The sequence below is a fragment of the Panthera onca genome, chromosome B1 (genome assembly GCF_046562875.1).
Source record: "Panthera onca isolate mPanOnc1 chromosome B1, mPanOnc1 haplotype 2, whole genome shotgun sequence".
NCBI classification, from domain to species: domain Eukaryota; kingdom Metazoa; phylum Chordata; class Mammalia; order Carnivora; family Felidae; genus Panthera; species Panthera onca.
This window is the reverse complement of record NC_138342.1, coordinates 131,921,868-131,945,222: the sequence shown is the minus strand read 5'-3', so window position 1 is coordinate 131,945,222 and position 23,355 is coordinate 131,921,868. Positions and strand designations below refer to the sequence as shown.

The window sequence follows — 23,355 nt, the reverse complement described above, 5'->3', positions numbered from 1 at the left end:
ACTGGACAGTGTAAGTGGGATTGCTTTTCGGAGTTAAGGCTACAAAGGCGTCTAAATGCTTCCAGACAAAATTAGCCAAGTAGCGGAAGCAGGCGACATAAATTGCGGGGGCGACCCCCAGAGTTTTAGCGCTGACCGAGGTTTGCTCTCTCCAGATCCTCCCCAGAGCTGATTACTTAGATTCGCTGAGAAAAAGGATTAAGCTTCCGGGAAATACAACGCAAACAGGCACACCCTAAACCAAAATATTTAAGTCACAGAATAAGGCAGAGAACGTTATTTCAAGCTTTCTCCAAGAAAGTGAACGAGACCCTTAGGTACGCGGTACCAAGAACCTGCCAACTCAGGCCCGACACTACGTCCCCGGAGAAAAAGACCCGCCCCCTCGATCCCACAAGGCCGGCGGGCCACCAGCACGCGTGCGCGGACTGCGTCAGATCCGGCGCCAGGGCGCCCGATTCCGGAAGGGACTGCACAGTTGTGGCGGCGGTTTCTGTGTTGCAGGCTAGCGTTTCTTGTCTGTTGGAGCGGCGGGTCACCCAGCGGCATCATGGTCGAGGTAAAGTGGCACTTGGGCGCTGAGGGGTCGTTCGCTTCTGGAATGTTTTTCTTCGGCGGCAGGCGTGGGGGACCAAAGGTGTTCGGAGTTTGGAGAGGGTAGAGGCTGCGAAAGGAGGCTCTCTGGTTGAGGCCGGGTAGTCTCTTCTTAAGGTGTTTAGGGATAGAGGGAAGCCGGATGGCAGCATTAGTTGGAGGTTACCCTCAGGCATGAAGCCGGAGAGAATTCTTACTGCCTTTTTACTCTTGAGCTTTTGAGCTCGGCAGTGTCCCCGGAGGCGGTGCTTCTGGACCGCTGATATTCCCCATCTGCAGAATAGAGTTCGTGGTTGTGTGTCCTAAAAGATTGGCAGTCTTCTCTGGTGTTCACGTAGTGCCTTCCATCAGCTCTTCCCCAGAAAAACCTGCCATTTTGAAGTTTTGCATCTTTCCCTGTCTTGAACAACCATTCTGTTAGACAGCCTTGTCCGTCTTATCTCAGAAATATTTCTTGACTCTTGTCCGTATCCACTGCGTTCACTCTAATTCAAACCAACACCATCTTTCATCTGGACAAGAGCATTAGCTCTTTGCTGGTGTCCTTGCTTCCATTTTTGTTACACCCTCCTCCCTCCGTAAATTGATCTGTTTAAAACGTAAGTTGATCATGCTTTTTCTGCTTAAAATCCTTTACTGGCCCGATGTTACTAGAGCAAAAATGCAGACTGTTGGAATGATCTTCAAAAAACCCTTATCCTGATCTGGACCTTGCCTACCCTTGGAACCTCATCTTGGTGTCACAGCCCACCTTCCTACTGAACATATACAACTCTTGCGGCTCCCGGCATCATTGCAGATACTGAACTGCTGTGTACATGGCATTTTCTCTTTACTGAATTGTTCTTAACTCTTCTGCACAGAGCTAACTCTCTACTTAACTGACATCTCAGAGAGGTTTTTTCTTTTTAAATATAATTTATTGACAGATTGGTTTCCATACAACACCCACCGCTCATCCCAACAAGTGCCCTCCTCAATGCCCATCACCCACTTTGCCCTCTCCCCAACTCTCCATCAACTCTCAGTTTGTTCTCAATATCCAAGAGTCTCTTATGGTTTGCCTCCCTCCCTCTCTGTAACTTTTCAGAGAGATTTTTCATAAGTATCCTAAGTTCTTTCTGTGTCTCATGCCCTTGCTTGTTTCCTTCATAGCACTTATCAAAATGTGTTGCTTATTTTTATCTGTTTTCTCTTGAGCACCTGGACCATGACTGTCTTTTCATCATTCTTTTGTTAACGTCTAGCACAGAACCTGCCAGACACATAGTAGGAGCTCAGTAGATATTTACTGAATAAATGACCAAGCTCAGGCATCACTAGTTGGTATGGGTGGGTCTCTGGCCAATGAAGAGCTTCCTCTTCTAAACTTGACTCCTATAGCTTGCTACAAATAGCCATGGTGAGTGGTAGAAAGCAGTTTACATATTTAAACTTGTAAAGTGTATAACTAATTTAAATTTAATTTAGGTTATGATATGTATAATTTGCAGATGGATATGTGATTATAATCTTTCTTTCTAGGAGGTACAGAAACATTCTGTGCACACACTTGTGTTCAGGTCATTGAAGAGAACCCATGACATGTTTGTAGCTGATAATGGAAAACCTGTGCCTTTGGATGAAGAGAGGTAGGTATTGTTCCTTTTCAGTTGCTAGAATATTTTAACTACTTAATAACTGGGGGAAGAGAGCAGGGAGAGGGGGACCTTTAAAGATTAGTGAGTGATACTAACACTCATAGGATATCTATTCAATAATGAATGGTGTTTGGGCATGATTTAAGCTGATTTAACTTTTTTTTGGCCTTGTCTTTTACAGTAAAAATCCCATTAATTAATTGCATTTATAAATACCCAGTAATTAGGAGAGTCCCTTTTAGGTGTTATATCTTATAATCAATCACTTTGTATGTGCTTTCAGCTTCCCGCTGCTCTCAGAGCCTTGCTGAGCTGAAATTGTACCTGGCCAGTACCTCTACTCCCATCTTTTCTCGTTAGTATGATGAAGATTTTTGAGTGGTGGCATATTTTTGGTTCTACATCTCCAGCTCCAGTCTGGGATTGCATTATGTGCAGTGTTCCTTCTTTGTCCTTTACCCTTCTTTTAAAATCTACTTAACTCCTAAAACAAGCATTTATATTTAATTTATAAAGTGAGCTATTCTTAAAATTTGTATAAGTGCATTTCTTTAAAAAATACTGAACTAATTACATACTTCGATTGGTTCTAATTACTCTTTTTAGATACATCCAGTAAAGGTTATGATAGAAGCTTTTGCTATATTTTTATATTTACACATTCGAAGGAAAATGTATTGACCTTGAGGTTTTTAAAAGGATATATTAGTTTCTATGTATTTTTAAACCAGACCCTTGATAACTTATCATGAAAGGTTTTGTATTTATTGGTTAACAACCTAAAATGTTACTTAGACTTAATGGATGCTATGTGGTGGATTATGAACAAAAGTGTGGAAATGCACTTGGAAGTTTTGAGCTTTTTAAAATACTACTTTAAAAACTTCATAGAAATTTTTTCTACATGATTAGGCAAACCTAAGCTATTTAAGTACTTGTGTTTCTCGGCTATCTATGAATATATTTACTTTGGTTCATATTTTTAAAGTACTCAAGATACATTATTATGTTCATAATTTTTAAATAGTCACAAACGGAAAATGGCAATCAAGCTGCGTAATGAGTATGGTCCTGTGTTGCATATGCCTACTTCAAAAGAAAATTTTAAAGAGAAATGTCCTCAGAATGCATCGGATTCATATGGTCATAAACAATATCCTGCCAATCAAGGTAAGTGTGGCATTATCAGAAATGTGATTCTTTTTAAAAGTAGAAATGTAATTTTTAAAAATAGAAAAATGAAATGTTCTAGTGCCTGTTCTGGAAGGACTGACTAGAGCCAAACCCTATTAAACTAGTGTACCAGTATTATAATGGAAGTCTTGATTTCCTCATTGGAGTAGTGAGTTGAGATTATTGGTTGCTAGGTTTTTTCTTAATAGGAAATAAAAAAGTGGTAGAATCATAATCGCAGAAATTATTAGGATATAGAGAAGGTCACAGTGGAGACTAAAGGAAATATTTCTAACCCATGGGGAGACCATCTATGTATCTTGGCTGTAATTCAGAAAGATGATACCAAGCACTGGCATTCTAATGCATAAAAATAATCTAACATTCCACTGAGAAATCATTTGCTTGGAAGAAAAACCACAGTTGATTTTTACTTGACCGAACAATCTCTCTACATACCATTAAAATTGTACAAGCTTTCTTGACATCATATTAACAAAAGGTCAAAAGAAATAGCTGTGACCATGGTCTTCAGAAGCCAAAACAAAAATGATCAATTTATCTTGTATCTGACATTTGGGTTTAGTTGGGAAAATTTGAGAAATTCAGTTGATAATTTAACACTTATTAAAAGAGATGATACTTGTACATATGATAAATTTGCCAATGATCACAATGATTTTTTTCCTTTTTTTAAGGACAAGAAGTTGAATATTTGGTGACAGGTACACATCCATATCCACCAGGACCTGGTAAGTGAGCTATTTTATATTGAAAATATCTTAGGGCGCCTGGGTGGCTCAGTCGGTTGAGCGTCCGACTTCAGCTCAGGTCACGATCTCTCCATTCGTGAGTTCGAGCCCCGCGTCGGGCTCTGGGCGGATGGCTCGGAGCCCGGGGCCTGCTTCTGATCCTGTGTCTCCCTCTCTCTCTGCCCCTCCCCCATTCATGCTCTGTCTCTCTCTGTCTCATAAATAAACATTATAAAAAAAAAAAAATTAAAAAAAAAAAAGAAAATATCTTGTAGGCATTTCCTTGAATGAACCAATAATATGATTCCTATTGCCTATAAAATACAAGATAAACTTAGCAGACAGGCATCCAAGCATAGCATTTATTTATTTATTTATTTATTTTTAGGCATAGCTTTTAGATGATAGTAAACTAATACTCAGTATCAGATACATTCATTGAGCAAACATTTCTAAGCACCTAAATTTATTTCAGGCACTGTGCTAGGAATTCAAAGACAGTAACACTGCTCCAAGCTAAAACATGCTTATATGGAGGTTTAAACAGACATGTTATTATCATTACACTTATAAAAGTGATTGAAGTGTTAGTGTAGAATCAGGTGTGATAAAAGTGTCTACTAGATGTCTGTGTAGAAAATTGGCACACAGATGGAGTGGCTAGTATATTGGGGTGGAGGACAGAAAGCTTAGTATATCTAGTTTTAGTAATTTTATTTAAAGAAAAAAAAATTTTTTTTAACGTTTATTTATTTTTGAGACAGAGAGAGACAGAGCATGAACAGGGGAGGGGCAGAGAGAGAGGGAGACACAGAATCTGAAACGGGCTCCAGGCTCTGAGCTGTCAGCACAGAGCCCGACGTGGGGCTCGAACTCACGAGCCGTGAGATCATGACCTGAGCCGAAGTCGGACGCTTAACCGACTGAGCCACCCAGGCGCCCCTAGTTTTAGTAATTTTAGAAGACAGAATTTACCATAATGAAAGCCCAGACAGATTAGTACTTCTTGTTTAGTAATTTACATTTACTCTTGGAAATATTCGGTTAGTATTTGGGGGCTGCTTAATTTTTATATCTGCAGGTAATACCCCAAAATCATAGAAATTGTCTTTACTGTCTTGGGTATGTTAATACCAAGCTGCCTGTGATTAAATCAGATTTGAGTTATGTGATTTCAAGTTACATTTATTATTAAAAAGTTAGAAATAAAAGACTCACAAAACATAATAGACATTTTTATAGTATCACCACCTGGAGATATCCCATGTTTGCTTCCAGTATTTTATTTTAAACCTATGTAAATGAAATCAAAGATAGCTACTGAAAGCAATTGATGTTTTTCTTTAAACAGGGGTTGCTTTGACTGCAGATACTAAGATCCAAAGAATGCCAAGTGAATCAGCCGCTCAGTCCTTAGCTGTGGCATTACCTTCTTCTCAGACCAGGTATGAAGTATTATGCTTCTAATTATAGAGATTTTGAAAACATAATTCATTGTTTCTGTTTTTCTCATTTTAAGATTTCTTTATAATTATGTGACGTTTTCCTTTATCATTGCTTACAAAAATTTAAAGAGTTGGTTCTGCAGAGCACATGACGTGACAATTAATTGCTTAGAATGTGCTATTTCTTTTGCTTCAGGGTTGACGCAAATCGTAATGCACCTGCTGGAGGTGAATACCGACATCCGGCGGCTGCTGACCGTTCACAGCCTGCAGGGATGACTTCAGTAAGTTTCTCTGTGTCAAATCATGCTGCAGGTTTCTAATTTTTGGAACTTGTTGCCTTATTTTCCTTTATTGCAAGAGTCTTCAGTTAAATACTAAATAAGTGAAAATTTGCCTTGGAATTACTAAAGTAAATAGTGGCTGACTGAGCTAGTTGTTAGTATTTCATGGCCCTAAAATTTAAGTTGCTAGTGAATTGGCATATTTTTTAGAATTTAACATTTTGTTATTCTGTGTCTTTTACACATTGTAGGTAATGCTTATTTTGATGTATATAATGTGATGTTGCCCTTTATTATCCACTATTAAAAGTGCAAGGAATACTATTCTAAAACTTGTGTTAATATGGTTTAAATATGAAAATCTCTTTTTTGTTAAACTCTTAGTTGGCTGACACAGTTTAGTGCTGTTAGTAATGTAATATTCATAGGCTGTAGAACTTGTATGTTATAAATGAGCATTTAGAAATACATAAGTTTATGTGTAAGTAAATGGTAGCTAAATTGGTGAAAGTAGTTATAAAAAGAATAACTGAAAATACCTAGTTTGTTTTATTATGCTGTCACTTGAATAACTGCAGGCTTTGATTCCTTAATTTATTATGCAGTTATTTGGCTTTATGAAATGAATTCATCTGTGGTCTTCCCACCACATTTCTTCTTTTGCCTCCATTCACAGATCTCTGCCCAGGCTTTCTGCCTCCTTAGGAGGAGGTAATGTAAGCTTCTTGAGGGCAGGAACTTTATGGCTTAAGTATGTTTTGGATGCATGGATGGATGCTAATAGTAGATGGTACATCAGCTAGAATACCTTATATTTAGTTAGTTAGTTAGTTTTTAGTGTTTATTTATTTCTGAGAGAGAGAGAGAGACAGACAGAGCACGAGCAGGAGAGGAGCAGAAAGAGAGGGAGACACAGAATCTGAAGCAGGCTTCAGGCTCTGAGCTGTCAGCACGGCACAGAGCCCGACGTGGGGCTCGAACTCACGGACCGTGATATCATGACCTGAGCCAAAGTCGGACGCTTAACCAGCTGAGCCACCCAGGCGTGCCTAGAGTACCTTTTAAAATGTTAATTAAGTATTTTTGGAAGGTAGTTTCTGCTTTGCAATATTAAATCAATAATGTTAAAATACAACAATGACAGGCTGAGACATTAATCCACTTGCAATCACTCAAATAAAGGTAGGAGCTTCTATAGAGCATTTACAGAGTAGTAATAATGTCTTTGTAGTAATTGTATGAAATAGGCACTGTTATTTCCACTTTACAAAGCAGGCATAGAGGTTATGTAATTTTTACCCAAAGTCAGTCAGCTAGTAATTGGCAGAGCTGGGTTCATGAACCCATGCTTAGTGATATGTGCTCTTAACTCTAATGTTCTGCCTCTGAGATTTTTTAATTGATTTTTAAAATTAACATGCAGAAAATATAATTCTGATTAGAAGTCTTAGGTGTGCAGACATTTTCTAGTTATGCAAACATTTTAGCTGTCTTTTCATCAAAGGGGGTAAAAAGCCTCATAAATCCCCTTTTAAAATTTTTCATTTTTGATTTAACATGAAATGTTAGGTATGTCTTTAACAATAATGTAATCTGTTCTATATCTAGGCTGTTATGGAGGCTGGCAATGCCAAGAACTCTGCACTGATGGCTAAAAAAGCCCCTACAATGCCCAAACCCCAGTGGCACCCACCATGGAAACTGTACAGGGTGAGTGAATCTGTATATCATGCCATTACAGAAACGATGATTGCTTTCCAGTTACAAGAGCTGAAGGAGTAGAATAAGGAGGAAAAGCAGTGAATATGAGCACTGGTAAAGTGATCTGAGACCAGATGAGGGAAGGGTTAGGCCCCAATCTTGAAAGATAGATCTTAGGAAGACTTCTTTAAGTAAAAGCCATGTATGTATTTCCTATAAAATACAGTATAAAATGTTGACAGAAAGCTATTAGGTGTAGAGAACAGATGAAATAAATTCTCTAAGTGTTTGAAGTGTTTAATATGAAGGCTAGGAGGAAGAACAGCATATGACAATGTTTCTTTGGCTCTATTGATGATCTTTTTTCAATTATAGTAAATTAAATGATTCAAAATGTACCAGATCTAAAATGAAGTATATATAGCAGAAAAACTGTAACTGCACTTAATTTACTATATGTGTTAAATTTGGTTTTTTAATTGTACACTAACATAGCCTTTCTTTTAGTGTACAGACCTAATAAATTTTATTAGATACATAAATTTGGGTAATCACTGCCCCAGTCTGTATATAGAAGTTCCAGCAACTCAAAAAACACTCCTATGCTATTATTTTACAGACATATCCTTCCCTACCCATGGTAACTGTTCATCTGTTTTCTATATTATAGTTGTGCCTTTTCAATTTTGTTATATAATGGAATTATATGGTATGCACCTTTTGAGACCGACTTCCTTCACTCAGCTTAATGTCTTTGAGAGTCATCCAAGTTGTTTCATCTATTAATAGATTCCTCTTTGCTGAGTAGCATTTCATTGTATAGATATATCAGTTTGTGTATTCATTTACTGAAGATAAATTCTAAAATCTGTCAAATAATTTTACAAACTTATTTGAAGATGTGAGGACGGGCTATTCAAACTTGACTTATGTGCAATGAGTTGAAATTGAATAAACTTTTATGTGTAACGAGTCTGCCCATTCTACTTTTTGTTTTATGCAGGTGATCAGTGGACATCTTGGCTGGGTTCGCTGTATTGCTGTAGAACCTGGAAACCAGTGGTTTGTAACTGGATCTGCTGACAGAACTATAAAGGTAATAAAGAAGGAAGAAAAAAAAATAGGACTTTGTATTTGCTATATAAATTTTATCTTTTATTTTCCTGGGTGGAGATTTCTGTTGTACTTTCTGTGATTTCTTAGACCTGAGTTTGGGTACTATATTTATCAATTCACTGTTCTGAATAAATATGTTTGAGAAATGATATTTAAGTAACAAGTTTTCCAAACAGTACATACTACCTACCACTATTCCTTGATTTTTACATTTTTTTCTCTTCTGGTTACAAAATTAAAGTATGCTTATTTATTAAAAAATGTGGAAAATATAGAAAAATATAAAAGAACACAGACCCATACATAATCCTAACACTGTCAAATAATTTGAACATGAATTTCTGTTTAGTATTTATTTCTGTGCATATGTGTCATTATATTTACTTCTGAGCTCTTTTCCTGTGTGTGTAAGTGCGTATTTTGTTTATTTTGAGGTCGAGAGAGAGAGTGTGTGCACATGTGCATGAGAGCAGGGGAAGGGCAGAGGGAGAGAGAGAAACCCAAGCAAACTCTGTGCTACCTGTGCAGAGCCCAACACGGGGCTTGATCTCAATGACCTGAGCTAAAATTGAGAGCTGGGCGCTTTAACTGAGCTACCTAGATGCCCTTTTATTTTATTTTTTTATTTTTTATTTTTTTTTTTTAAACGTTTATTTATTTTTGAGACAGAGACAGAGCGTGAACGGGGGAGAGTCAGAGAGAGAGAGCGAGACGCAGAATCGGAAACAGGCTCCAGGCTCTGAGCTGTCAGCACAGAGCCCGACGCGGGGCTCGAATTCACGAACCGCGAGATCATGACCTGAGCCGAAGTCGGCCGCTTAACCGACTGAGCCACCCAGGCGCCCCCCCCCCCCCAGATGCCCTTTTAAATGTGTATCTTTAAAAAGTCATGCTTGATGTATAATTTTATACTCTGGTTTTTTTCCCACTTAATATTATATCAGAGGCATGCTTCTGTGAAAAAAGGATATATCACTTAGGTATTCTATACCGTTTTCCTGTTGTTAGACATGAAACTTTTTAGTTTCTTGATTTTCACCATCACAAGTAATGCCGTAATTAATTGTTGAGCCTAAAGCTTTTTGCTGCATTTTAAATTACTTTGTTACTATAGATTCCCAGAAATGGAATTAATGGGTTAAACGTTTTTGAGGTTGACACTCAGAGTACAGCTTATTTTCCAAAATGGACTAATTGATATTTGCAGTGTATGAGAGAATCCTTTTCAGCACACTGATTGTGTATTTTTAAAAATACCTACTAAATGTTAAGCAGAAATGGGTATCTAATCTTTTGAAAACTGTACATAAAAAAATTTCTGGTGGGTTTGAACTTTTTGATACCAAATAAAGCTGCTTTTAGGTTTTTTCAACATACATATATATTTATTTATTGAGGTATAGTTGACATACAACATTATATTAGTTTTAGGTACACATGATTCAGTATTTATATACATTGTGAAATGAATACCACAATAAATCTAGTTAACATCTGTTACCATACATAGTTACAGATTGTTTTTTCCTTTTAGAGAGAATTTTTGAGATCTACTCTCTTTTAACAACTTTTAAATATGCGATGCAGTATTAATAAATAACAGTCACCATGCTGAACATTATATCCCCATGACTTATCTACTTTATAACTGGAAGTTTGTACCTTGACTCTATCCATTTTGCCTACTCCCCACCCCACCTCTGGCAACTACTGATCTATTCTCTTTATCTCTGAGCTTTGTTTGTTTGTTTGTTAATGTTTGTTTTTAGAGTGTATATGCCAGTAAAATCACACAGTATCTTTGACTTATTTCACATAGCATAATGCACTCAAGGTTCATCCATGTTGTCATAAATGGCAAGATTTCATTCTTTTTCATGGCTGAATCATAGTTCATTGTGTGTGTTTTGTGTGTACATACAGATACACAACACATTTTTTTTTTTTTTATCCACTCATCCATTGATGGACATTTAGTTTGTTTCCATAGGGTTTTTTTTTTTTTTTTTAAGTTGTTGCCATCCTTGGCTAATTTAATGTTATTCATACTTTCATTATCTATGATATCCTTTTATATATACTAAGATTTTGTCACTTATTGCAAGTACTTTCCTAGTTTGAACGTGCTTTTTTTATTCTATTTTTTCCCTGCTTAACAAGGAAGATTGGTGGGAGATTGTTTTTGAAGACTTATTTTTAATATCAAGATTCTAAAAATTTGCTTTGGAATAATCCAAAAGAAAAAAATTAAATATTCTTTGATTGCAGATCTGGGACTTGGCTAGTGGCAAATTAAAACTGTCCTTAACTGGGCACATTAGTACAGTGCGTGGTGTGATAGTAAGCACACGGAGCCCTTACCTGTTCTCCTGTGGAGAAGACAAACAAGTCAAATGCTGGGATCTTGAATATAATAAGGTAAGCTTGTAGTTGAGGATTTAAAACATTATGAACCACTGTTTTTCTTTCTAATTATAGAGATTTTCACTTTCCTGCTTTATTTTCAGGTTATAAGGCACTATCATGGACATCTGAGTGCAGTGTATGGTTTGGATTTGCACCCAACAATTGATGTGCTGGTAACCTGTAGTCGAGATTCAACTGCACGGGTAAATGGAGTAGACCTTTGTGTTTATTCGTAAATATATTGCATCTTACGGTATGCATGTTTGGTAATGGAGTCACATGTGATTTGTTAAGAGAATTGAAGATAGTTGACTTGACCTGTCGGTAGCCTAGCCCCTGAGTTTCTTGACTTCTCTGTTTTTTCACCTTCGTTTTCAGTTCTGGGGCCTCATCGTGTTTATTATCGGGAGTGCCCTGCCTCTGAAATGTGACACTTGCACGTTCCCTTCCCGTCACTACAACTATTTTCCATGAGCTGTTTCCTTCAATAGTCTCATTATACCCATTCTTACACTTTGGGTACCCTAATCTTTCAGGTTTTTGTTGTTGTTGTTGTTGTTGTTGTTCCCATCATCTGCCTCCTGTCTACATTCCCCAGCCAGCTTATAGATCATTATCTTTCTTTGAAACAGTTTTTCATTATATTCAGGCACGGTTGCCTAGTAAGTTCCCAGCCTTGAATTGATCCAGTTACCTGCCTGAGATATGAATACCTGTTCTGACAGTATGTCTGTTGTGTTTTTATAGATTTGGGATGTGAGAACTAAAGCCAGTGTGCACACATTATCTGGACATACAAATGCAGTTGCTACAGTGAGGTGTCAAGCTGCAGAACCACAAATTATTACTGGTATGACTGATAGCTTTTAAGTTTATAGTGTATTTAATCAGAATGCATTATGATTATGCATATACTTTTCCTATTCACTATGACTCTTGCTTTGTATTGTAGACACATTGGGTGTGCATTTGAAATTTACTGTGGTAATTTTTCATTTGATTGTTTTTATCTCAAACTCTTTACATATCAGAATATATCACATCTCAGTATCATGTAATGTTTGATTAGAAATGCTTCTGTTAGATACAATTAGACATTGTTTCATAGTATCAAAATTACTGGTCTAAGAAGTTGAAATTAGGTGAAATACCCTGAGACCAATTACTTTTAGAGCTGGTTTGAGTCTTGTTTTACTTACAGTAAGATTAATAATAGATCTTTACTTGGAGTGCCTGGGTGGCTCACTTGGTTAAGCGTCGGACTCTTGATTTCGGCCCAGGTCATTCTCTCACAGTTGTGAGATTGAGCCCCGTGTTTGGTTCCATGCTGAGCGTGGCGACTGCTTAAGATTCTCTCTCTCTCTCTCTCTCTCTCTCTCTCTCTCTCCCTCTCCCTCTCCCTCTCCCTCTCCCTCTCCCCCTCCCTCCCTCCCTCCCTTTCCTCTGCCCCTCCCCTGCTTGTACACATGCACACTCTCTCAAAAACTAAAAATAAATTTAAAAAAATATTAGATGTTTAAGACTAGAGAGTAATTCATTCACTTGATGTATTTTATTAACTACAAGTTTTTTCTTCCCCTCCATGAGGAGTAACATCATGTATTTGCTTTGTTACTCGCATTTGTTCTAGCTGTTGAGTTGAGAGTGCATCAAGCATTTATTGCCTTTTTTAAGAATTAAATTTAAAACCAACCTAAAAATTAGAACTGTGAAGTAATTAGCCAAGAGTTGATAGGACTTTCACTTAGTCTATAAGTATCTATGCAAGACTCCTTCATATTTTGTTGTGTTTAATTTTTGCGTTATTTTTTCTGATCGAATTTTGAGGGTGTGTGTGTTTTTATTATAGGAAGCCATGATACTACAATACGATTATGGGATTTGGTGGCTGGAAAAACAAGAGTCACATTAACAAATCACAAAAAATCCGTCAGGGCTGTGGTTTTACATCCTAAACAGTAAGTGTATTTTCCTAATTCGCTTCTCTTTTTTCAATATTTAGTATAAGTATGGAAAGACCAACACTGGTACTATTTCAGTAGTTATTTAGCTGTCATTTCCAGGCCTGTGCCACTTACAAGCATGCATTTCTTTTATTTTCCGTATGTCGTATTTTGCTTCATGACCTATATGTGATAAGGAAAATTTTCTACATGGTGAGCTATGATAGTGTCAAACGAGACAATATGAATAAATCATTGCTAAAATCTGCGTGTCAAAGTAGAGGCTAATAGAAGATAGATTTAATGTTTTGATAGAAATGTTACTGGGCACTGAGACATACATAGAGTAGTTTAATTTTTAAGTTAATATACATAGAAAAAAATAGTAGGAACCGTGACCTCATAATCAGGTTATCCATAGAGGTGAGCATCTTATCACAGCCTGTTTATTATATCACATCACCTTGACACTTTTCTGGTCACATTGATATCTTTTCTGTACCCATTATTTCCTCCCTCCCTCACTTTTTCTGTCTTCCTCACTCACTTTCTTTTTTTCCCCCCACTTCCTTTTTCTCTTTCTTTCTCTGTTTCTTTCCTTCTTTTCCTTTCTTCCTGTTTTCCCCTCTCTCCTCCTCTTGCTCTCTATCCAGAATAGTTTCATAACCCCTTGCCCTTAATGTGAATTTAAGGTTTTGTACATTTGTTGCTTTAACTCAGTGTAGAGCATTGGGGAAATGAGAATAAAACATTAATCTTGGAATTAAAATACACTTAAAATATTTATTTTGAAGATCTGATTTGACTTGGAACAGATGTCTTCATATTTTTACCTCTTGGTATGACAATAATATTTTGCTAAAGCTACGTGGACCCATAAATGCACATGTAGAGAATACAGCCCTAACAAGCTTTTTTGAACTCACCATTTTATTTAACTTTGTTTACTTTGTCACTAATTCTTTGTAATCTTATTTCAGTTACACATTTGCATCTGGCTCTCCAGATAACATAAAACAGTGGAAATTCCCTGATGGAAGTTTTATTCAAAATCTTTCTGGTCATAATGCTATTATTAACACACTGACAGTAAATTCTGATGGAGTGCTTGTTTCTGGAGGTAAATTAAGATTTTAGAGATAAATGTGTTTTAGTCTCATTTTTTTTCTTTTGGCAAATGAGTAAACGTTTATAAAATTTCTAAGCCAACCACCTAAGTATTATAACAGAACTTGCCCAATTACTGTGTATTTGGATGTTCATATGTGTGTTCATGCATATTTGTAATACCTGTAACATATTTCATAGTTTAACCGCCTTTGAGTTCCCACATGATAAATCTAAGGAATTCATGCTGGGAACCACCTAAAGTTTGGTTGTGTATTCTGGAATTAGATATTGTTTTGTGGTGCTTTTTGAGCTCTATACTAAATTCTGAATTCACACATAAAAATAGACGAACCAGTATTAAGAGAAGCTTGAGTGCCTATGTCTTACATATCTTTATAACTATTTAATCTTTATTGTCACAGTACTTGACCCACGGATGGTACTTAAATGTCAAGCTGAATTGTTGATAGGACACCCAAGTTTAGTTAGATTTTTTTTTCCTTTAAGCTGACAATGGCACTATGCATCTTTGGGACTGGAGAACTGGCTATAATTTCCAGAGAGTTCATGCAGCTGTGCAGCCTGGATCTTTGGATAGTGAATCAGGAATATTTGCTTGTGCTTTTGATCAGTCTGAAAGTCGGCTACTAACAGCTGAAGCTGATAAAACCATTAAAGTGTATAAAGAGGATGATACAGCGGTAAGTTCTCTATTTCACATATATTTTAAAGTAAAAGAAATCATCCATACCAATTTAGCAACTGCTTTTTCATTTTAAAGGTATTGAAATTATCAGAAGGGAAAATAATCTTCATAGTATTAAAGAATTTGTCATCTTGAGTAGTGTCTGTTCATAGATTTCTGTATTGGTTTCATTGATGCCAGTGAATTATCCTTATTTACTATACTTGGGAAATCTTGCATCCACAATAACCACATATTGGGGCTCCTGGGTTGCTCAGTCGGTTAAGTGTATGACTTCGGCTCAGGTCATGATCTCACGGTTCGTGAGTTTGAGCCCCTCGTTGGGCTCTATGCTGATAGCTCAAAGCCTGGAGCCTGCTTCTGATTCTGTGTCTCCCCCTCTCTCTTTCCCTTCTCTGCTCATGCTCTCTCTCTCTCTCCTTCAACATAAATAAACATTAAAAAAAAAAAAAAGAATAACCACAAATAAATAAATTCCTATGCAGATAAATTCTAAAATCATAAGCTTTGGTATTACCAGAATACCTAAATAGCAGTTTTATTTGAGATGAAAAACCATGAACTAAATTTGTAGTGAACCAGTCATCCTTTATTAGATTCAGATAGTGTCAAAAGTTTGTCAACTATTTTTTTTTTAATATAATTTATTGTCATATTGGCTTCCATACAACACCCAGTGGTCATCCCAACAAGTGCCCTCCTCAGTGCCCATCACCCATTTTCTCCTTGCCCCCACTCCCCTGTCCACCCACAGTTTGTTCTCTGTATTTAAGAGTCTCTTGTGGTTTGCCTCCCTCCCTTGTCAACTGTTTCTGAAATTGTTAAAGAACTGCTAAATATGTAATGCCAACTAATGTAATTTAGAATTGATGGCCTTGTTTTTGTTAGGGAGTTATTAATTAAAAAACTAACAATATTTGGTTTTATTTAATTTTCTGTTTTCAGACAGAAGAAACTCATCCAGTCAGCTGGAAGCCAGAAATTATCAAGAGAAAGAGATTTTAATGTAACATTGTCTTCATGGTGGCTCCCCCCCTACACACCCTTTTTAAAAAAAAAAAAAAGCTTGGTGTTGATGAGGATATCCAGTCATTTTGTGCTCTGGCTAGGAATGCAGAAACTCACATGCTTAAATCATTCCTGCTTCGTATTTTATAATAAACTGCCCCCCCCATGTTATTTTCTAAAATAAATAATTTGAGATCCTAAGAAGATGCAGATACCAAGCATACGCAGGTTCATTGAACATAACTATTCTAAAGATAGAATATTTGTCAGTTTTATTAAAAGACACTTTTTAAAAAAACTTAACCAAACTGCTTACTATAATAAGGATATGTTTTGAGGGGAGCAGTTGTGTTTTTGTGTGTGTGTGTTTTTCTTTTTTTTTTTTTTTTAGTCCTTTAAGAACTAGCATCTGTGACTAATAATTTGGGATTAAAGGATTTGAAGTCTTACTATAATTTATGTATGTTTATTCCACAGTTTTTGAGTGTATGCTCTGCAGAGCTCTGCACTGGATACTGTTCAGGAAATAGACAAGCAAGTTGTATCTGGCCTCCAAGACTCTAGTTTATGTTACAGAAATGCAGTAAGGGAGAGGCAGGCAAAAAGCTGGAGTAGCACAGAGGGAAGAGCCAGTACTTTTTCCCAGAGAGCATGTGGAAGACTTCATAGAGTCAGGGGTATTTGAGCTGAGCCTTGAGACGGCACAGAGGGAAAACAGTTTTCTAAGATGAGGCATAAAGTGAATGAAACCAGACGTGGGAAACTCTGACGTGTTCTAGGAGCAAAGAGCTGTCTGCTGCAGTTGAGTAATGAGAACAGCTGGTTGGTGCTGGAGAATGTGCATGTTTGCAGTTTGATTGTATTCCAGAAGCAGTAGGATACCAAGATAGGTATCAAATCCTGGAGAAATAGCAAGATACCAGCGGAGGTATTTGAAGCTGTGGCAAGCCCTGTGCGGAGGTATTTGAAGCTGTGGCAAGCCCTGTAGTCTTCTTTGAAGACTTTCTGCATAAGGGTTACTTAAGCTTCTGATACCTATGCCTTGTAAATGAGTTTTCTAATCCTTGCCCTTAGGATCCTGAGTCCCCATCAGTCAAGTCCAACTTCACTTTCGATAGTTAGAAAACACAGTTACAAGAACAATTAAATTGTTTTCAAATTAAAAATATTGCACCATAATTTTGAACAAGTATTTCTGAATTATACATATCCCATCTTGCATGCTATAGGTGGGAGTATAATTTTATAACCTTTAGGAGGGGGGGGTTTCAGAGTATATTGAAAATGCTCAAACCATTTCGCTAAACTCTTCATTAAAAATGAAATTACTAGGAAACTGCCTAATAGGAATAATCTGACAAGTGTACACAAGCAGGTTTATTGCACCTTTGTTCTTTAATAATTAAAACTAGCTCAGAGGTCCTACCAGTAAGGGACTGGTGTAAAAGATTATGGTACCATCATGCAATTTATTTCTATTCATTAAGAGTGAGGGATGTCTCTGCATTAACAATAAGATGTCCAAACTTTTATGTAAAAAAAAAAAAAAAAGTTGCGGAAGCTTTTTTTTTGTAGGATAACTTGATAATGCTATAAAAAATAATGGAAAAGTAATACCACATTGTTGTCAGTGGCTTTGTGAGGGAGTGAAATTGTGGGAGAACTTTCATGATTGGCTTTATATATTTCTATAATGTTTTAATTTTCTATAAGCATGTATTTTGTAAACTTAAATAAAGAAATCCACTACACTTGCATCCCTGAGAGATTCTCATATATCTTCTAACACAAGAAAAATAGAGGTGAGGAGGGTCACATTCCTAAAGGCCGACCAGAAACTACAGCTAGCACAGGGAGGTGAGCCAGCTTCTTTTCTGCCTAGCAAAGCTTCAACTGTTACTTATTAGACAAGTACCACATTCTGAATAGCATTTACAAAATCCATCTCCCTTCATGCTATCTTGTATTACGATGTTCTCGGATCCTCTTGGAAAGAGTTCATTCACCATATGTATTAGGACCCCCATGAGATTTCAGGCAGAATTAATGCATTCGCTCTTTTTTTTACCCACTTGACGGAACCCCAACCCAGGGTAAGTTCAAGTCTCTTACCTTGCCTATGTCTTGTGTATACCCAAGCTGCAGAACTTTCCTACAGGAAAACAGCTTTGCTACCTGGACTCATTTTTCATTTATGGCCTGTTACCTTAAGTGGACCAATAACAATGATGGCACACACCTTTCTGTAGTTAATCCCTTCTGCCTCCTGTTGCAACAACTCTGAATGCACAGTTGTTACTAGACCTAATGTTCCCTCCTAAGTCTCACCTATTTCTCTATTCCCTTTTATAGCCAAACTCCTTGAGTTGTCATAACTTCATGATCTCTCACTTGCCATTCTCAACTGACTCCAGTCCAAACATAGTGAAAGTAAATGTGTTCAACTGTTCTTAGGGAAATGGAAGAAACTTAAGTAGTATGAAGGAGTTGGTAGGAAATAAAGCAATGAAAAAAAGATATACAAAGTTAGCCTGAATGTCGATTTTTTTTTTTTTTTGCACAAAAATAAAGTAGATGCAATTATTTAGATAAACCAATCAAGAAACACAAGAATCATAAATGTCCTAAAAAAATAAAGGGGTGAGGGAGACAATTCTGTTCAATTCCATGCCATTATATGTTTTTTTTAAGTTTATTTTGAGAGTGGGAAAGGTAGAGAATCCCAGGTAGGCTCCATGCGGTCAGTGCAGAGCCGGATGTGGGACTTGATCTCACGAATTGTGAGATCACACCTGAGCTGAAATCAAGAGTCAGATGCTTAATCCACTGAGCCACCCAGGTGCCCCATCCATGCCATTATTTGAATAGCCAAATAAAATGGTTAATTTTAAATATATTTAAAAAATATATTTTATGGCAGATTTCAAAGATACAGAAAACTTAAATTCTTGTAGATGAAATAGTTTGTCAAGGAATTAATTGTTACCATTACCACTTGCACATATCACTTAAGTGCATTAAGCTTCAAAGTGGAATTCTAATTTCAATGCACTATAAATTTTATAGGATCTAGATAAGGAAAAGATTTTATGTGTTTTAAAATGTATTTCAAAGATATCCAAATCCAATGATGCACAAATAAAGGAAATGATTTCATCTTGCTTGTGAATACTGATGGAAAAATCATTATTAAAGGCTAATAAAAGAATCAAACAGCACTTACCTAAGTGAAGTTTATTCCAAGAGTGCCAGGAAATTTCATTATTAGGAAACAGTATAATTCATCATATTGGTTTATATGAGGAGAAAAATGAGCGTCTTCACAGATGGTAAAGGGGTATTTCAATATAATTTGAAATCCATACTTCATTAAATAAAAACAAGACCTACTAACATAGGAACAGATGGATATTTCAAAAACTTAATTACCCTATAATGAGTTGTTAATAGAAATATTCCTGTTAATGTCGAAAACAAGGCAGGGATATCCATCCACATCACTATTAGGTTTTTTAAGACTTGTCTGGAGTTTTCTAGCTTTTCTGGAAGTTTTTTTTTTAGAAGATATAGAGGTATATTGAGGCATCTGTGTGGCTCAGTCAGTTGAGCTACTGAATTGTGGCTCAGGTTGTGATCCCAGGGTCATGAGATGGAGCCCTATGTCAGGCTCCACGCTGAGCGAGGAGTCTGCTTAAGATTCTCTAGGTCTCTCTCTCTCTCTATCTCTCTATCTCTCTTTCCCTCTGCATCCCTTCCCCACTCATGCTTGCTCTCTCTCTTTAAAAAAAAAAAAAAAGGTAGAGGTAGAGGTATAATAATTGGAAAGTAGGGAAATAAATCATTGTAGATAGTTTGATTATGCACCTGGAAAATCTAAGAGAACTGATTGAAAACTATTAAAAGCAATAGCCTATTCAGTAAGGGCTTGGTACAGAACCTGATACTCATGGGGCGCCTGGGTGCTCAGTCGGTTAAGCATTGGACTTCGGCTCAGGTCATGATCTCACAGTTTGTGAGTTCGAGCCCTTCATTGGGCTGTGTGCTGACAGCTCAGAGGCTGGAGCCTGTTTCAGATTCTGTGTCTCCCTCTTTCTCTGCCCCTCCCCCACTTGCTCTATGTCTCTCTCTGCCTCTCAAAAATAAACATAATATATTATAAATAAATAATAAATAAATAAACATTTAAAAAAAAACCTGATACTCAGAAATCAGTAAGCAGTAAGATCTAATGGAAAGAAAAAACTCTCATAAAATGACAAAAAGATGGAGTAAAATTAAAAAGAAATATGTAAGTCCTGTATGAAGAAATTTTCAAAATCCTCCTTAGGGATGGTAAAGAAGCCTTGATTAAATGAAAGGCATATTATGGTCTTGGGTAAGAAACTTCAGGATGTCATTTCCCTTTAAATTCTAGTAAATTAGCTCAATCCTAATAAAACTGCATATTGTATTTTTTTATCTATTATAGAAAAGAAGTTGATTCTTAGTTCTTATAGAAAAATTTAAAACAATGATACCTAAGATAATCCTGAAAGAACAAAAAATGAGGGAGGGAACTAGTCTGATATGGATACATGATCAATGAAATGGAGTACAATCCAGAAATAGACGCAAAAACAAATGATAATTATGTGTATGGTCAAGATAGCCTAGCGTAACATGCTCAATCTTACTTAAATCCAAATTTAAAACTACAATAAAAGCTACAGTTTTCACCAATAGGACTGTCAAAGTTAAAAAAAGAAAAGGTAATAATATACGTACAGGCAGTGTAGGAAATAATTTTCTATTTTGCTGTCCCAGAAAATTCATTGGTGAGAACTTTGTATTAGCAATACTTTTTGAAATTACAAATGAATATGATTTTTAACCCAGAAATTCTAGTTCTAAGAATTTGTGCCATGAATGTGCTTGTATGTGCCATAAATATGCTTGTATGTGTATGCATCATTTACAATAGAAAAATGTTGAAAGGTGTGTGATTACTGGACTAGGCTCAAGAAAAAAAGTGGATCTGGTAAAGTGAGTCTTATGTTAATGATGCCTTGCATGTTTACATTTTACACACAGCTGTCTTGTTCACGATTGCATATGATTCCCCAAGACTTTTGAGAAGTAAGTTGGACCAGTACTCCCATTTTACAGTTGCAGAATCAGCTTTAATAGGCTCAACGCATGATTAACAGGGGAGCCAGTGTGAGAATCCAGGGTGTGTGTGTGTGTTAATCTCTTGCTAGCAAATGGCACTCTTATAATTTCTCATTAATTCCCAGAACGGTTCCTTTCCATTGATTTAAAGGGCACTTTAGGGGAAGAGTAAAGCAAATATTTATGTTTCTCCTGAACTGACAGCATTCCTAGCCAAAAGTAGCCTTGGTTCTAACAATGGCTTCAGTCCATATACCTTTTCCAGCTATTCAGTGTTTAACACATATATTTTTAAATCTATATATATAATCTATATCACTACCTGTCTACTGTTTATCAATCAATCATCTGCCTAAATTTACTTTGAGGTTAAGGAAATGCATATTTTTAGATTAATATCTGTTATGTGGATTCTTATAAATTAGTAATGTCTTCAAGGATTTGGAGATTTGGGAGATTTTAGGAAGAGAGAAAATTACTGATTTGAGGAGACCTGTATATTTGTTGAACAATTTTTTTTTTTTTTAGTTCATATACACTTAGTAGGTGTTGTAGAAGATACCAGAATTATAGTGTGTGATATCTACTTTCCAAGCTGAATTATAATCATGGATGACAATAATAAATGTTTATGTAAGGATTGAATAAGAATATAAGAGATTTCTTTCAACCAGAATCATAAAGTGTTAAATGGATGTTATACCCTGGGAGTGTTTGGGGGGTTGGGGAGGATAGCGTATCTAGAAAGGCAATGTTTGTGAAGGAACTCAGTCTTGGACTGTACTTTGAAGGATGGGGAATATTTAGGCAGATAGACAAGTGGGGAATGTATGAACCTGCTCTTAACATTGTCACTAGATAAGCTGGACTGGAATTCAAACTGGGCTTCTGTTACTTCGGCTACTTCTGCCTCTGTGAGAAGAAAACAGGCTTGACCTTTTAATAGAGTTGGCCTGGCAACTGAAACTGGAGAATGTAATCTAGGAAACTGGGAAATTCTTTGAGACTACAGTTGGTTCAGATCTTGAAAATGATCATTTTTATGCGGGCACACACTATAGGCACATACTTGAACGACTTGGTTTCTGTTAGGGATGCCTGGCTGGATCAGCTGGAAGAGCATGTGACTCCTGGTCTCAGGAGTTGTGAGTTTGAGCCCCACCTTGGGTGCAAAGATTACTTGAAAAATAAACTTTCAAAAAAAAAAAAAAATGGTTTCTGTTAACCTGGACAAGCAAGACAATTAAAAAAAAAGTTTATGTTTATTTATTTTTGAGAGAGAGAGAGAGAGAGAGGCAAAGCACAAGTGGGGGAGGGGCAGAGAGAAAGGGAGATACAGAATCAGAAGCAGGCTCCAGGCTCTGAGCTGTCAGCACAGAGCCTGATGCAGGGCTTGAACCCATGAACTGTGAGATCACCACCTGAGCCGAAGTCAGACGCTTAACCGACTGAGCCACCCAGGCACCCCTATGGGCAAGATAATTTTAATAAGACACTCTTTATCATGAGAAGGTTTTGAATAATAGATACCCACCAAAAATAAGGACTGACTGAGTTAAAAAAGCACCAGCCGTGCTGGGAGCCTCACCGTTCCTCCCTGCAGACCGAGCCTCTTACCTCAGGGATAGCTGGGGCTTTGGTGGCTGTTCTCTGTAGTCTGTGGGCTCTAAGGCCAGACTCTCACAGTGTCAGTGAAGTCTTGACCTCTGTATGAAAAGGAAGCAAGAGATGTGGAAACTTCAGGATTATTTGGCTGGAAAGAAATAGGACAAAATAAGGACTTTGACCTATGATTCCATTTTCAGCAATGCAACAGTTGTTAAATGAGCATTTGATTTCTTCGGATGAATAAGATCATCGCGCTAATAACATGAAGAAAGATCGTTTGACAAAATTCAAGAAAAATGTCAGCCAAACTTCTGCGAGAAAGAGTGGGGGAGAGATGTCAATAATTTCTTGGAGAGTAATTATTAGGAAGGAGCACTAAATCATTTTTCACAGTGGAGCATAGAGACAGGCACAGGAATAATTAAAGTCAGGAAAAATAAAAGAATGTCTGCACTCGATTTTAAAAATTCAGTGTGGTTCTGGGAACTAATTGAACTAATGGGATAAGAAAAAAAATAAGAAATAAGGAAAGTCAAATTATAATGATTTATAGATAAAGCATACAAAGCAAGCAACAGAAAAACTTAAAAACGAATGAAAGTGGCCTGTAAAATGATTCCACATAAGATAAATATAACATGTGAAAATTAATAGTTTATCTTAAAAACAGCAGTGAGCTGTTTTATATTGTCTAAAAACCAATCACCTTCCACCATGAACA

General features: G+C 36.7%; 1 protein-coding gene across 2 annotated transcripts; it reads left to right on the top strand.

Moving 5' to 3' along the window:
- The first annotated feature begins 453 nt into the window (after positions 1-453).
- On the top strand, positions 454-19,096 carry PLRG1 (pleiotropic regulator 1). Of its 2 annotated transcripts, none has more exons than XM_081795575.1 (16): positions 454-559; positions 2,119-2,225; positions 3,262-3,404; positions 4,106-4,159; positions 5,511-5,604; positions 5,801-5,888; positions 7,497-7,598; positions 8,593-8,685; positions 10,974-11,123; positions 11,213-11,314; positions 11,859-11,961; positions 12,961-13,069; positions 14,035-14,174; positions 14,672-14,865; positions 15,816-16,806; positions 16,839-19,096. In XM_081795575.1, the coding sequence occupies exons 1-15, from the start codon at positions 551-553 to the stop codon at positions 15,873-15,875; spliced, it is 1,548 nt and encodes a 515-aa protein (XP_081651701.1). In that variant the 5' UTR covers positions 454-550; the 3' UTR covers positions 15,876-16,806; positions 16,839-19,096. The 2 variants fall into 2 exon arrangements, with proteins under 2 accessions (XP_081651701.1, XP_081651700.1); XM_081795574.1 differs by lacking the exon at positions 454-559 and adding an exon at positions 2,518-2,589 and having other exon boundaries at positions 2,182-2,225.
- The last annotated feature ends 4,259 nt before the right edge of the window (positions 19,097-23,355 follow it).

Coding starts and splice junctions, on each gene's coding strand:
- PLRG1 (XM_081795575.1), top strand. Junction 8,686..10,973: donor CTGCTGACAGAACTATAAAG/GTAATAAAGAAG, acceptor CTTTGATTGCAG/ATCTGGGACTTGGCTAGTGG. Junction 14,866..15,815: donor ATAAAGAGGATGATACAGCG/GTAAGTTCTCTA, acceptor TTCTGTTTTCAG/ACAGAAGAAACTCATCCAGT.